The sequence below is a fragment of the Neophocaena asiaeorientalis genome, unplaced genomic scaffold, assembly GCF_003031525.2.
Source record: "Neophocaena asiaeorientalis asiaeorientalis breed wild unplaced genomic scaffold, Neophocaena_asiaeorientalis_V1.1 scaffold251, whole genome shotgun sequence".
Taxonomy (NCBI): Eukaryota; Metazoa; Chordata; class Mammalia; order Artiodactyla; family Phocoenidae; genus Neophocaena; species Neophocaena asiaeorientalis.
The window spans coordinates 11946482-11962812 of NW_020173377.1; the positions used below are offsets into that span (position 1 = coordinate 11946482).

At 47.7% G+C, this 16331-nt stretch overlaps 1 protein-coding gene and 1 long non-coding RNA gene across 2 annotated transcripts in view; one reads left to right on the top strand and one right to left on the bottom strand.

The window, feature by feature from the left end:
- The window catches only part of ADAMTS9 (ADAM metallopeptidase with thrombospondin type 1 motif 9), a 169921-nt gene extending 154798 nt beyond the window's left edge, over window positions 1-15123 (bottom strand). Inside the window, exons 1-3 of the mRNA XM_024746320.1 lie at window positions 15009-15123; window positions 14015-14415; window positions 8787-8949 (exon numbers count right to left, since the gene is read on the bottom strand). Coding sequence (XP_024602088.1) covers window positions 8787-8949; window positions 14015-14415; window positions 15009-15123 — 679 coding nt within the window. The remainder of the gene's footprint in view (window positions 1-8786; window positions 8950-14014; window positions 14416-15008) is intronic.
- LOC112400526 (uncharacterized) overlaps window positions 12397-16331 on the top strand; it is a 108076-nt gene continuing 104141 nt past the window's right edge. Inside the window, exon 1 of the long non-coding RNA XR_003003421.1 lies at window positions 12397-12801. This is a non-coding gene — a long non-coding RNA (uncharacterized LOC112400526). The remainder of the gene's footprint in view (window positions 12802-16331) is intronic.

The following is a 16331-nucleotide window of genomic DNA, read 5'->3' on the forward strand; positions in this document are numbered from 1 at the left end:
TACTGATACAAGCAACAGTGTGGATGAACCTCAAATGCACCATGCTTAATGATTCTATTTGTATGACATTCTGGAGAAAGCCAAACTACGGAGACAGAAAATGGGGGCTGCCGCAAAGCACAGCAGGAATCATTCTCCATCTTGACTGTGATAATCGTTACCTGAGTGTATGCCAAAACTTGCAGAATTATACACGAGAAAAGACGACTGTTTCTGCATGTAAATTACACCTTAATAGAAAAAAATGGAAGAAAATACTAGAAAATATTAATGGAAAATAAAAAGATTTGTAAAATATTAAAAAAAAATATCTTAGCAGAAAAATTCTGAGGTCCAGCACATGAACGTGAACTTTTTCCACACACCACAGGCTAAGTGCATTCTCAACACGCCACTCTAATTCCAATGTCACGTGAGAGATGAGGAATCAATAAAAAATGAACATTTGCCCCTTGTTTAATCTTACTCCCTCTCAGAGTCCACCACCCACATGAATACACCACCATATCTTGCATTTCTTCCTGATCCTTTTTTGTGATATGCGGAACACTTCGTACTTATTAGTGAGCTGCAGTTGTACGGAATGTCCATGCAGAAGTCTCGGCCAGACACGAGCAGACTTTGGTTACCTGTAAATAGCTACAATAATGATCCTATAATAATCTGATTATCACAAAGAACCTAACTTTGGCAGATGCAAATTTAAAAATGTAAACCTCCAATTACATCTCAATAAAACTGAAAGAAACAAAAAATTTAAACCTCAATTATATGAGTAAATAGCACACTGTTAAATGAATGGGTTTAGATGAAAAGAATGCTCCTATGAAGAGAACCGAGAGATTCTCCAACGTCTTACTTCAAAAACCTGCTCAGGTGAAGGTCTGAAAGCCCTCAGATTAACTCCAAGTACCTCCTGCCACTGGCAGCCTGTACGTCTGATGGCAGCCCTCTGTCCTAGCTAGCCTTCTGCCATTTCTTACATCCCTTCCTTAGAGGACATGCATCTGTTTCAGGAGGTTACTGGGAAGATGAACAAACTAGCAAGTATCTGTCTGACCCTTTTCCTTGGGGCAGTGAATGGGTTTTTGAAGCAAGGAAAATAAACCACCCAGATTTGATGACAGGTGACAGGGAAAGCCCCTGATTTGGGATCAAGGTGAAGCAGGCCACCCTCGGGCCATCTGTGGATCCAGAATCTTATCAAAAGGCTCGTGGGAGGGGACAGGAAAGCACATCATACATCATGCAGATTAATTTCACATCCAAACCTAACTTGACGTTCTACATTCCCAACTGCAAACTGGCTCTTCTGGGCTTCAAAACACAGGTGAGTGAAATTCTTGAATGCTAGCTAAGGTAGGCTCAGTGAATATTGTAAAAAAAAAAAAAGAAAAAAAAAAAAGAAGGCTATCAAGGTACTCCAGACAAAGAGTCAAAAACCAACCTAACACACCGCCTTTTGTGCTCAAGGAAATTACTCTGATAAGTGGCTCATTCCTGGTGGCTTTGTTCTTGCTATGTGCTCTGGGTTTGGGGGCTGACCCTGCTCTTCCAAACTCGTGCAAATGCACCCTGACCTTATGATGAAGATGAATCAAGGAGTAAAAGAAATGGAAAGGATAAAAAGGGCCATAGGGAACATAAGTAAAAGTAGACCGAAAATAGTGATTTTCACAACAACAGCAATGACAACAGAGTGACAAGTTCCTTAAGAGACCTAACAATCAATTGCAATGGTGTGGACCTTGTTTAGATCATCATCTAAACAAATGGACTGTAAAAAGGCATTTGGGGGCAATCAGGAACATTTTAACATAGATACTGTTTAGGTGATATGGAGTAAATCACTGTTGATTCTGCTCACCCTCCCAAATACTATTACAGTTATGTGAGAAAACATCCTCATTTTTCAGAGGTGCATACTGGAGTATTTAGAAAATGTCATGATACCTGTGTTTACTTTAAAATACTCCAACAAAAAGGAAAAATAAGACGCAAATGTGGGAAAAAAATCTTTGTCATCATTAAATGTATATGGTGCATGCTGGGGGTTCATTTTACTGCTGCCTCTATTTTTGTGTGTTTGAAGATGTTTGTAATAAAATGCTTCTTAAAAAACGTGATGAAAAATTTTTAAAAATTAGATGAGGGGCTTCCCTGGTGGCGCAGTGGTTGAGAGCCCCCCTGCCGATGCAGGGGACACGGGTTCGTGCCCCGGGCCGGGAAGATCCCACATGCCGCGGAGCGGCTGGGCCCGTGAGCCATGGCCGCTGAGCCTGCGCGTCCGGAGCCTATGCTCCGCAACGGGAGAGGCCACAGCAGTGAGAGGCCCATGTACCGCAAAAAAAGAAAAGAAAAGAAAAGGAAAAAAAAAATTAGATGAGCACAGTTCCTGTATTAGAAGTTTCTTTTTTACTCTGCCAATTTTTTTGGAGTGTTGCACTATTAATACGAATGTTAAAACAAAAGAAAAGCAATTATTTTAATATAAATGCCACAAGAAAGATAAAGGTGAAGAAATAAGCTCACAACTTCACTTATTTAAAACAGTGCTTTTCTAGAAATTTACAGAGGATTTTAGAGGTCACTGTTTTTATTGACTATTAGACCTAAAGTCCATTGAAAAATATAAAAAAGGGAAAAAACGTATAAAGATGGATGAGGAACAAAAAGAGGTAAATGAAAAGAAATTAAGACAAAACAATAACCCCCAAATGGCAGAAACTATCTTTAAAGAGTCCACTCGGTCCTGGGTTTGAAGGCCAGCTGTTTCCCTTACACACTGTGGACAAGTTCATTCACATCGCTGAGTTTAGTTTTCTCATCTGGAAAGTGGGAATAACTGGCACGTCCTCCTCCCCGGAATATGCCCCGGGAGTAAATGGAAAAACTCACAGTGTGCTTTCACACTGACCAGCACATGGTTCCTTCAGTGTGGCCTGTTCTTAGGCTACAAAGTTGAGGGGAAGGATCTGAGGAGAGAAAACGGCTGTGGGAAAATGGCAGCACGCTGGCCTCTCACACAAATCACTAATTAGCCCACAACTACCAGACCTGCTTACATCCAGGCAGGACTACGAGGGCAGCCAAAGCTTCTGTCACTGCCTGGAACCTTCAAGCTGTCCCAGGATTGTTTACTTGAAGCCCCCCCTCAGAGGTCTGCTCCTTACCTCCGTCTCTCACTCCATTTGGGCCCAACTTTCAGGGCAGCTAATCTAATCAGCTAATCTATGCTAAATTATTAATGGGATCCAAGAGGTTAATGTGTAACAAGTACACACTCCAATGGAGGCAAGCTGGAGACACAGGCCTCCGTGAGTCATCAGAGCCTTGGTGGGAACTCCGGGCAGCAGGCAACCCTCCTCATATCAAATCAAATTCTACAAAGGCATTTTAAAAATTATTTAAAAAAATAATTCATATAAAAATGCAATCGGGCTTCCCTGGTGGCGCAGTGGTTGAGCGTCCGCCTGCCGATGCAAGGGACGCGGGTTCGTGCCCCGGTCCGGGAAGATCCCACATGCCGCGGAGCGGCTGGGCCCGTGAGCCATGGCCGCTGAGCCTGCGCGTCTGGAGCCTGTGCTCCGCAACGGGAGAGGCCACAACAGTGAGAGGCCCGCGTACTGCGAAAAAAAAATGCTCTGAAAGTTTAAGTGAAAAAGGATTTTCTAGATGGCAGCTTCCATTTGCGTTTTCAATGAAGTCTGGCTCACAGCATAGCACCCTGGAATCAGATCTGGGTTCAAGTGTCAGGCCCACTTCCTACCAGCTGTAGGACTTTGGACAAGTGACTCAACATCACTGAGCTATAATTTTCTCAGCTGTAAAATAAGGATAATAATACCTACCCTGTAGTAATGATGAATGAATTACATATGACAATGTACGGAAGTGTGTAGCACAGTGATTCCATAGGGGCATCCTAAGAGCCCCCAAAATGATGGCTTTAATCAACATCTTATATTTCCCAGTCTTTGCGATAGCATCCTTGGGAGCCCAACCAAGAAGTGACAGTACATTCTAATGGGGGTGACGGGCAGAGTCCCCAGTGCCTAACAGAGACTAAGCCATGATAATCCCATCGTAATCCTACGGTTGGTTAGTCTAACAGCCACAAGGCAATTTAGCTGGGTGAGGATGGAGCCTCAGCTTTGACCAACCCTGGTGTCCCAAAGAAGTAGCCACGATGCAGGAATTTTATCTTCCTGGTTATTGAGATTATCTCATTCCAAAGGTAAAAACATGGTGTCTTGGCTTGGCTGTTGCTCCCCGGTGACAAGTGCCACGGGGCTACAAAATAACTACATGCCACCACCCCCATTTCTTTTAAACTGCATTTTTTGGACTGCATTCTTTGATTATGAAACTATTATAGAATCACAGCAAAAACTGTATAAAAATATAAAATAAAAAGGGAAGGACTGCCTATGTTCCTACCAATAAGAAACAGTCCCTTTTACATTTTTGTGCACGTTGCTTCAGATTTTTTCTTTATACATATATGCTCCTCCACACGCTTCGCCATCATTCAAAAAAAAATGAGCTCATGCCCTACATACAACTTCATCACTCACGTGTTCACTTAATATATCTATTTTTGTGTTTGTCTGCCATCATTTTTAATGGCTGCACAGGAATCCATCAAATGCAGACTTCATAAATCATTGATGTATCCTCCAACCGAAGGCACTTAGGTTGTTTTCAGCCTTCTGCTATACTGAACAACACCAGACTGAGTATTCTCACATAAACCTCTACACACAATTGTCCAATTACTTCCTTAGAAGTGGCACTGATGGGTCAACAAGCGTACAGTTTTTAAATGCCTTATGAAAAAAACAAAACAAACCAGCTAGCCTTGCTGACATGGGAGGGTGAGAGAGGCATTTGAGTAACAGCGAGACACTGTCTTTTAGGCCCAGGTAAACAAAACAGCCTTCTGTTGGCCTTCTCCCCTGCCTTCCCATCATTCACCTACTGGGAAACACGTCTCTGTCACTAATGAAAACAACTAAATCCTCCTGTGCAAAATCCAGGGTCCAAGAGCGAGTGTCTGTGAGACAAAACTGGGGGTGTCATCTGGAAATGCAATGCGAAGGATCAGCAGGAAGTGGCTTATAAAGGCAACAAACTCTCCCAAACGGCTCCCACGAGCCTACCACTTAGCCCACCTGATGTGCAGGGCGGGCAGGCAGTCACCTCAGTGACCTCAACTGAGGACCCAGTGGGTAGTGGGGGACGAGTCTCAAGGGCACACTGTAAGGAAGAGAAGCCATGCCACACTCCATCCTGAATTCTGAGGGACCCACCAACAGGATGAAAACCACAAATCGATGCAGACGCACTCAAGTGGCCCGCATGCATACACACAGACACAACCAATGAGGGCATAAGAGAAACAGAGTCACTGGGCCAAGAGGAAGTCGCAAGAAATAAAATTTCAAAATGCTGCATTAGGTACAGATAAACATGCAGACAGAAAGGGCTCTCAGTCGTGCTGCTCGCTGGCAGGGGGACCCTGGGCAAGTCCCTTATGGGCCCTCTATGACCAGGTAACCAAGAAGCTCTAAGCTTAACCACAGAGATCTGATTAACTTTGGGTTTTGGTATTTTGAGTTTTCTTTCCCTGGCTATGGTGTTTTAATTTCTATTTTTACAATCTTTTTTTTAAAAAAAATCTCCCTTTCAGTGACTGTCTACCATCTGTCCCGGGAGCTTCCATTGTTGCATACTCATTTAGTCCTGACTACCCCCTTAGAAGGTATATGTTATTCTTACTTTATGCTCTAAACGTGCTTGAGGTCACACATCTAACTGGAATAAAGATGGTTCCTGGTTTTATCCTCATGGTACAGAGGAGTTACTCAATAAACAGCTCATGGCTGAATGAATAAATGCACACATGAATGAATAAATTATGTTGTAGACTCCTTTCTAAACCCATGAAGTTTCCACTATATAAGAATCCTTCTACACGTGTCTTTTTGATAAAGTTATCTCAGAATCTTTTTTGAAAATTAGACATACATCAACAATCAGAAATGAGCAAGACTTCTATTCCATCTATAGGAAACAGGCGTCACCGCCACAGTGCCCTGTCCCGGGAAGACCGTCATAATCCAGCAACTGAAGGGTTACACCTAGCTCAGCATGGGGCTTCCAGGGGCCTGTTCCCAGGCTTGGGTGACCTCAAATTCTGATGGTTTCTTGTTGAATATATAGGGTATCACTCCTGGAAATAAGTAACTTAACATCCCAGGCCTACAGTTTTTGCTCATCTGGGTAGAATTAGCATGTTGACCTAGAGCTAGTTTCCTCTAGCTCGAATATTTCATCACCCTATGAGAAGAGAAGATGGAAAGCAGTGAAGGAGAAAGCCAAGTCCAGGGCAAAGGCAGCACTGGCTATGGACAGTGGTTACTGCCCTAAATCCAACTTTAGCGGGAACTCTCACATTTAGCTGAACTTCTGAATCACCTGGAGCACTTAGTAAACCCACTGATTCTTGCTCTATTTCACTTCCTTGCAAGAGGTGTTTGTTTGTTTGTTTAAAGACTCTGCATGAGGCTCCCAGGGTACTTCTAAAGTTTATCTCTGATTACCAACCGCTGCTCTTAGTAGGGGAAATCCCTGAAGCTGAATGAATTGACATTTGCAGAGAGGATACTTTCCCCTCTGGCCAGAGGGACTTCTCCCATCCCCACCAGCTTTCACTCCCTGTGCCAAGGCTACCTGGTTTTGGAGGTTTCCGTGACCTGCTGGTCCATCCCTCTAATGGCTGCTGGTGAACTGTGCCATATTCCAAAGTTCTCTCCAACTGTTCTGAGCCGCCTGCATCTGAATTCAAAGAAGGGGTGCAGAAGCAGCTGGAAGAGAGAAACCAGAGTGGCATAGTCCAGCAGCAACCTTTGAAAGAGCCAATCAAAACTGCCAGGCTTCTGATTCATCACACGGGGTGAAGGAAGGGCCTGTCATATCGGTCACTGGCAAGCAAAAACCAGAAAGAAAACTAAAAGTTGGCACTGGTGATTTGAAAGGTGGCACTCAAAGGCCCCCACCAATAGTTAGAACCCAAATAAAGCTGTTTTGAAAAGTTAAGCCATCTTTTGTTGTCCTCAATCTTTACTTTTCCAGATTCCCTCCTTTTTGTGTTTTTAACTGAACTTGACAATGACTTGTCCTCTAGTCCAGAAAATCAAATGTCTACTTAACTGGATAATTAAATTGAAAAGTGAACCCTGAGGATTTTTGGAATGATAGTATTAAGAAAGACTTTTCTCTTCCTCTCTTGAATCACGTTATTTCCTTTTTATTACATGATATATGTATGTTTTAGACACATGTATAAAATATGCAGTGGCTATTTCAGATTTCGGAATTCAAGAAGTAAAGGTCAAAATTCTTACTAGCATGGTCAAAAAGATGTGATAAATGTCTTGCCATTGAACTTGCCAGCAGCTGGCAGTCGTGGCACCCTGGCTATTGTTTCTGAGTACACCCCTCCCTCAGACTCCCACCTCCACCCCTTGGCTCTGTAGAGAGTCTAACTGACAGAATAGTTTAGATATGTTCCATCTAGCCCTGGTGGTTAAGAACACAGGACTGGATGGGATAAAGCCGAGACTTAACGATGCCATATGCTACAACTTGGCTGTACCAGGTTATAAGCAGCCAATGTCATCCCTTGTTAAAGGATTCACTTTAGAAGTAATAATTCCAGGGGAGTACAGGACTTCACACCCTGTCACAGTGGAAGAACCTGATACAGATACAAGATGAAACAAGTGATCATTTTAGGAAAACCCCCTTTGTCTTGAATTTTGGTCTTATTTGGAGAAGCAAGAAAGACCCTGAGAAGTTATTTAGTTTGGGGAAGCAACTTTTGAAAATAAAGAATAGGGAGAGGGATAAATTTTCAGAAAGAGGAAGTCCAAGAATAAAAAAGACGGTATTTTAACAAACACCCTAAAACACAGGACCAAATGCATGGACGGTTTCTAATGATACTCTATCATCAGAGAGAAAGTAACAAGGCTTCAAAGACAGTGAAAGGGTGCTTCAGGACTGCAGAATGAGAAGCGTACAGAAGCATAAGCTTTCCGGTGTGCCCGGAGGACATGCCCCTGACATTGGCCAAGTGTGTCAGCACCGAGCCTCAAAGAATCTGACCAGGATGGAAGAAGATCTTTGGTGGGCATATATGCACTCGACTGACACCTGACAGTGCAACCCACAGCTCCATTCCTATACTTCCTGAAGCCACAGAACATTAACTAAACTGAAGTTGACTGGAAAATTCCCATAAACATATAGAAGTTTTTGTGCGTTGCATTTGTTAAGACTTTTTCATAACCCTACATTGTAAAAAAAAAAAAGTCCAAATGAATAGAAAACACCAACCCAGCAAGAAAACACAAGCAATTGCTGATTGAGGATACGGTGACAATAGCCTCAAGACATTACTAAAGCGTAAGCCTAAACATGAGCAACTTCAACAAAAGAGGCAGCTCTGCCCAGAGAGGGCTTGGAGTCACTGCTCCTTGAGTCCGAATCCTGGATTTGTCACTTATTCACTGTGTGACCTTGGACACGTTACTAAACCTCTTCATAGTCTCCACATTTGTCCTGATACAATGGGGATATACCTACCTGGCTTGAAGACTGAATGAAAGACAATGTAAATGGTAGGGCTCTGCAGCCTGTGAAAGGGCTACATCTTTGTAGCCTGGCAACTAACCCAGCTCACACAGCGGGGGGTCTCTGCTGAGGGAAGAAGCAAATACCTGAGGTGTCACACGCACGCCTTCCTGTTGAGGGCTCTCTGTGAGGGGTGCTGCGCCTATAGATAACGTGGGGTTTGTTTTGCTCCTCTTCACCTTCTTGCTCGTCAATGGACAGCAGCGGTTCAATAAAATAATCCCCATCGTGGGACCGGAATGTGCCCAGCTGCAAATAAAGAGAGATGAGAGGTTGATTTAATATAACTCAGCCACTGGGAGGAAAAGGACAGTGGAACGTTGCCAAGTGAACGGCACCATTACCCAATCCCTTTCCCATGAGGGCTGCTTAAACTGAAAAGTCCTCCTGACATATTTGGAAAAGCAGTTGTTTCTTTTGTTTGTTTTTTTTTGGTTTTTTTCCCACTCTCTGCCATATCAGTACCTCACCCTTGATTGGACTCTACTTTATCGCACCTGCTATCCAAAGCTGTCTGTGAGAAATACTTCCTTGGTGCTCAAGTTCTAATTATACACACTCCTACAGACAGTTGAAAGAGAGTGTTTCTGTGCATTAAGACAGCCTGGAAACTCAGGGACAAGTATCAGCCCCAAAAGCAAAAGCCTACCCAAGGAAGCCTTACTATGACTTCAAAATAGCAAGCATGTGTTGACCACAAGGCACTCAAGGTGGTGCCACCTGTGACACTGGCACACGAGTCTCTTACCACCCCTTCCCTTGGCCATAGGGAGTGACACGGGATAAGACTTTGCAGTCAGGCTGCCAGAGGTTCCAATCCCAGCACTGCCACTTACCCACCCACCTTGGGCAAGTTCCTTAACTGCTCTGAGCTTCAGCTTCCTTGTTTATCAATTAAGGACAAAAATACTTACTGTCACTTACTGTGCAGATTAATAAGATAATGCGTGTGAAGGGCTTAGCAAAGGGATACCTTGTAAGGGCTTAGAACACATGAGTGGCTTTTGGTGTTGCAGGGTTAGCCTCTAACCACCAGGATACAATCTGCGTTTGCCAATCACTCTAAGCACCTTGAAAGAGGTAACTCTTTCTCCTCCCCTTCCCAAGTACCAACGAGTTTTGCCAATGATAAATGGTGATTCAAAGTTGAACCACCCAAACAAAACATTACAAGAACACTAAAAAGTTCCCCATGCCATGCCGGTGGGCAGTGTTTCAAGGGAAGTATCAAGCTCTTCTTTCTCCATTGTTCCTTTTCCCTCAGTGGCGGGGAAAAGGCAGAGGCCTTCGATTTTCCCCTGGACACAGGGAAATGAGTGTCCTTGAACGTCAGCAGCAGCATAGGCATCATCCAGGAGTTCGTCAGATACTCAAATAATCGCACCCCAAATCTGATCTACTGAATCAAAGTATCTGGGGGTAGGGCCCAGGAATTGAAATTTTAGAATTCTTAGGCATGATAAAGTTTTCAAGCACTTGGCTAAGACACTGGGGTTCCCAAACCCAGCTAAGTGTCAAAATTGCCTAGGAAGTTGAAAAAAAATTTAGATTTGGGGTGCCACCCTATATCTGCAGATTTGGAATTTCCAGTGGTGACGACCAACATCTGTATTTTTAAAAAAGCTCTCCATGTGGCTCATGAACCACTGACTTAAAGCGAAGACAGCTCTAGTGTCATCTGGTGTCAAAGTAAGAGACAGAGTAACTGGTGTCCAGAGAAGAAGTGATTTAACACGTTTATTTTCACCCAGGCACCTCTCTCCATTTTCAACACACAACTCTGGTGTTCTCTGAGCACAGAGCAGGAAGCTGGCTACAACATGGGAAAGCTACTAGAGACAGGCTATAAATATTGAGAAAGAATCTGGGAGCCCATCTGGTGAAGATCTGGCACCTTTGATTATTGAAAGGGGAAACTGAGGCCCAGAGAGAGGAACTGGCTTATCCCCTTCAGTGATACAGAAGCAGCTGAATAGTACCCACGGTGAATCTAGAACTCAGATACCCTGACTCTAGTCCAGTGCCGTTAAAAACAAACAAAAACAAGAACTTTGAAATTCTCTTTAAGAACATAGACTCATTCTCTGGCCCATGGTTAAGAGCACGGGTCAGAGGATTGGGTGGGAACCCCAACTCTGCCACTTACTAGCTGTGAAACCTCCAGCAAGGCCCCAGCTCTCAAAGCCTCAGTGTCCTCATCAGCAAAATGGGTTGTTTCAAGGATTGGGCTGTTGTAAGGATTTAGATGAAATAATGCATACATAAAATACTTATTATAGTACAAGACACATAGTAAGAGTTCAATAAATGGTATCTATATGAAGTCAGATTAATTTTGTGGCTGATTCACATAACAATTGCTTGACTTTCTTGGGTAAGGTGACCATTTATTCAAACACAGGTACTAAGTGCTTATAATATACAAGGCTCCAATACGGGAGAGAAATGAATTGATGCTGACCCTACTGCCAAGGAAAAGGGGATAGAACACGTGTTCCAAGAACCATACTACAAGGGACAGCACACTAAACATCAAAGAGAGATGCAGGTAAGAGTCTATGAAAGTGGAGACGGAGAGACGACAGCAGTCTGAAGGACGACAAAGAGGCTTCCTGGGGAACAAGATACCTTAGTTACACTTTGAAAGAAGGGTATGATTTGAGCATGTGAAGCAGGGTGAGATCACCAAGTAAATCCAAAGGCCCAAAGGCTATGAGGTAGAACTAGGACGGGAGGGAAATGCAGAGAAAGGCGTGAGAGCAGGTTGCCTGAAGTGCAGGATTTGTGAAGGAAAGCTTAACAGATGAGACTGGACATGTGGATGTGCAAGGGGTGAGGAGGTCCACTGTCAATGGTCTGAAGTGCCAGATGGAGGAGTTTACAGTCGTTCACTAGGCAGTGGGGCGGTCTGTGAAGTAAATGAACAGGGTAGCCATGCGATCTTGTGCCTTGTCATCAGTAATCTGTTAGCAGTGTGTGGCAGGGATTAAAGAAAAAAGGCCAGAGAAGAAGCCAGATGGACATATATCTTAGATGTCAGTCCTAACGACAGAGGAAGAGAGAGGGAAAGAGGTCTACAGTCATAGTAGGGATGTTCAGAACAGGTGAGAAACGCATCTGAGAGGGAATTCAGGGAAACTAGTAACTGACCGGTAGGGTGATGGGAAGGGGGAAGGTTGGCATGACTCACTCTGAAGAGTGAAAGATTTCCAGGAAGGTTTCCTGTGTGGGCCACGAGGAACGTCAGGATACTATTAGTACTGAAACGGTAAGGGGGCATCTTGGGAAGAAAGATAAATTCCAGGAGGAAGACAAAGGGGCAAGGGTTTTGGAGCCAGATTCGTCCCTGAAGATAGAAACAGCCAGCTCGCATATTTTTCGTTTGTATGCCAGACCTTGCCCCCCACCCCCCAAAAAAAGGGCCAGATTGCAAATTAAACGCAATATAAACGGACTCCTCAAGGTCTAGACAGTCCTTCTGAAGTCCCGGCCCTCAGTTCCCAGAGAGTTACGACTCCGCAGTTAACACGTGCGAGCTGCCACCTAAAATTGCCAATAGAAACTAAGGTCCTGCGCAGTAAAACATACCACTGCTGGGGCCACTCAGCGGGGTGTGGAGGCGGGGAGGGAGGAGGAGTAACGGCTGTTTACAAACTTGACGTACACACGTAGCCCTATCAGTAAGGTTCTGGAATTGTGGGTTACAACCCTGGGATTTGGGTACACCCTGATGCCCTGGGTTCCGGCACCTGACTTGTGCCCACCCAAACCCCAACCTTGCTAAGAACAGAAAGATTGCAGGCGTCTTGGGGCAGTGGTGACTCACTGCAGCACCCCCTCCCCTTCGCCTAACTGCCGTCTCCGCCCACCCCCAAACCATGTCAACAAAGTACGGCGGCTCTGGGAGCTTTGCTGGGGGCCGAAGGCGTTCATCTTCGTCCTAGCATCCCAGCAGGCTAACCCTCCCCCGTCCGAGCCTTCAAGCTTGCCTCGCTCCTCACCCGACCCTTCGGTTGAGCAGCGGAGATAGATGAGACATCCAGATGCGGGACTCTGGAGCCACTCGTAGCAGCCCGTGGAGGGGGCAGCCAAGAGCCCCGGGTAAGTATCCAAGCTCCCACTTGGAAAAGGTAACGACGGGGAGTTAATGGGTGCTCTGAGGAAAAATAATCGTATCACGGGGGCGCACGGCGGAGAGCGCCCGTGCGCTGGGAGAGTCTGACCCGCGATAGTTTCTGCGTCACAGCGCGAGGGAGAAACGCACGTCGCTTGGGAAAGTCCTAGAACAGCTCTTGCTCGGGTCAGAACCTTACAACGGGTCCTCAAATATCAAGAGTGGAGAGGGCGGACACCGCGTGGGGCCCACTGGAGGGCAAATGGGGCGGGGGGGGCATAACTAAGCAGGGGGTAGGGGTATCAACTTGGATCCCCTTTTAAGTGCGTATTTTGCAGCGCTGAGAGGTGGCCGCCCCGCCCTCTCGCCTTCCCTCTCTAAGGAAACGCGCGCCGCAGGCTCTCTTTTCCGATTCTCTGGCACCCCGTGGGTGGTAGAAATCCCAGAAAAACTGAAACCTCCTCCGGGCAGCCTCTCCAAGCTCTCTCCCAGTATTTCTGCTTCTTGGGGCCACCCCACCAGCAGGGTGCAGAGTCGCACTGCGCCGCACCCCCATTCCCAGTTTCCTCCCTAATGCAAAGCGTCCAAGGAAGGCTCCGCCCCATTCCCCGCCCCCTGAGCCCTCGGCCCACCCTTCCGTTCCTGGGACGGGACCTGTTCCCTGTCAATCCAGCTCAGCCTCAGGGTTCCTGGCGCGTGAAAAAAGGCCCTGAGAGAACGTGGGGACTCTAGATTACGCAGCGCACTCCAAGACACACGGAAGGAACTCCCCATACCCGTGGCTGGGGATTCTCAGCCCACACCCCCGACTCAAGACGCGCCAATAAGGAGTCGGGTTCTCCCTGCGCTCAGCTGCTCGGCTCCTGGGCGGCCGAGTTTGCAGCAAGGAAGGACAACTCTCTCCGAGTTTGGAAACCGACTTCCCAGCCACCTACCGGTGCGGGGCAACACTCAGCTGAGTCGAATTCGGACCCTAGAAAGCAACGAAACATCCAGAACTCCCCGGGGGCGGATGCGTGCGCTCCTCTCGCGCACTGACCGGTGTAGCCACCCAAAGAGTAGGACGCAAACAAGTTTGTAGCTGATACTTAACGCCAGAGCAGAGACGGCACAGTGAGGGTCTCAGGCGAGAGAGCAATTAAGTCTCCTAGAAGCGGGTGAGGAGGCGAGAGGGCAGGGGAGGGGTGCGCGTCCACTTACCATTCCTGAGCAGAGGCTGATGACGGCCGTGTGTTCGGACTTGGTATTGACATGGCCTTTGTAGAAACAGTGCTTGAGTTCCGCTTCCTCCTCAGAATAAAACTTTGTCTGGTTCACCCCGGGTGCCCCGAGGAGGGTGACAGTGAACATTGGAGCGATAAATCCGGCATGGGCGGTGAGATTAAATAGAAATTGCTGGCCGAAGGCGGAGAGGCGGTAATGCGCTTGGGTGTAGGTAGCGGAGGAAGAGGAGGAGGCGAAGGCAGGCCAGGGGTCAGAGGCAGAGTTAAGGCTCCGTCGCCTTCTTTTGAAGTGTACGTTCGTGGGAAAGGGTTCTCCGAGAGCGTTCACTCGGATGGGAGACGCGATTTCGTATTCGCTCAGAGTCTCTAATAGTTTCACTGCAGAGAGAAGCAGAGGCACATGAACCAATAATTCAATTTTCCGCAAGTTTTAATTTAAAAATGAAGTGGGCGGTTTCGTCCTGAGTTATTTTCCAGCTTCCCCCTTCCCCCCCCCCCCCATTTGAATCAATCCCTTCACCTTCAGTCACTGGACAAATATTTGCTGAACACCTACTATGTGCCAGGAACAGTGTTAGGCGCTGTCGGAGCCAGACAATGAATAAGTCAAAACACATAACATGATTACAGATCCTGACAAATACCCTGAATAAAATAAAACACGCCACGATGGGGTGCCCCCAGTTACTAAGTAACTGTAGTTTGGGGCCTGGGGTGGGGAAGGAAAAAGATCCAGCTAAAAGAAGGGGGAGACGACAAAGTTCGTTCCACAGTGTGTCTCTCTCTAGAAATAGGCTGGGAATGACCTAAAGAAGGGAGAGGCTGCAAAGCGGGAGACCATTCTTTCTAGGAAAAGGATAAGAGAGAGAAAGAGAGAGAGAGGCCTCCGCTGCGGGGTGCCCGCTGTCGGACACGGAGGCTGGGGAGCTGGCGACAGGGGCGGAGGGGTCCCGGTGGCCGAGCCTCGTTACCTTGCCTCGGGTGCAGCCTGTCCCTGCGCACGGCCGCCGCGGCGTCTGGGCTCCCCGTCTCGGCCAGGTCCCGCACTAGGAGCGTTAGCAGTGAGGCCCAGGATACAAACTGCATGGTGCTCCCCACCCCTCCCCCGCCGCCCCCACTCCCCCCTCCCTCCTGTCCTCCTTGGCGGCTGCGGCGGCGACGCTAGGCAGCGGCCGCGGAGAGCGCTCGGAGCCTGGCGCCCGCCGCCAACTTTTGACTTTAGGAGTCGCTGAGGTCTCGCGGCGAGGGTCCCGTCTGCGCTCGGCTGAGCAACGCCGCCGCCTGCCGAGAGCTGAGCCGCTCGGGCCGCAGGAGGAGCCGGAGGAGGAGGAGGAGGAGGAGGAGGAGGAGGAGGAGGAGGAGGAGGAGGAGGAGGAGGACTGGGGCTCGGCTGCTCGGCCGCATAATGTCCAGGGAGAGGGCAGGAGAAGGCGCGGAACGTGCGCTCCGAGGCGCGCCGGGCGCCCTGTGCTGGCGGGGATAGCGGAGCGGCTTCTTGAATGGGGGGCTGGGGGGCGGAGGCGTGGGGGGGGCCGCGGGTCCTCCGCTGCTCAAGTACCCGGGTCCCCGCCTCTAGGAGGAGAGGGGAGGAGAAAGCGGAGGGAGCGGGGACCGCCTCCTCCCAGATCGAGTCCACTCCTCGGCCGCCTGTGCGGGACTCGAGCTCCCAGAGGCGCCGGGAGCGCTGGGGCAGCCCATTGCGGTCCCGCCACCACACCGGGACGGGACCGGTGTGAGAATCCCTGAGACTATCCTGAGACTCCCTGCCTTGGGGAGGGAGAGCGGAGAAAGTTCTCTCCCTTTCCAGGCGTTCCCAGTCTGTCTCCCTGCCGTCTCCTCTCTCCCTTCCGAATCTCTCTCCCTCGCCCTGTGTCTCTATGCCGCTCTCTGTCTCCCCGTTGTGGTCTCTTCCCCCCTCCCTCTCTAGTTCCCGCATCTCCCCCTTTCCTTTTCTTTTTCTCTGCTGTCCCCATCCCTCCCTCTTCTCCTTCCCCCTTTATGAATTTCTGTCCCTGACTACCCCCTTCTTTTGGTTTCTTACAAGTGAAAGTGGCCCAGCGCAGGAGCGCCTTGCCTTCCTACACTTTCTCACTAGGGCCGAGATTTGGCATCGGAGCTCCGCTCTCGGTTTAATCGCCTCAAGTCAAGAGGTTTAGAGTTGGGGTTCTTATTTTGCAATTCGCGGTGTATTACAAATCCATGGTCTCGTGAAAGTTTCGCAAAGCTTTAAAGCTGTGCTTTTCCCAACCTCCGTCCCCATCGCGAGAAGGTCCATAGCTTTCTGTACGTCTCGG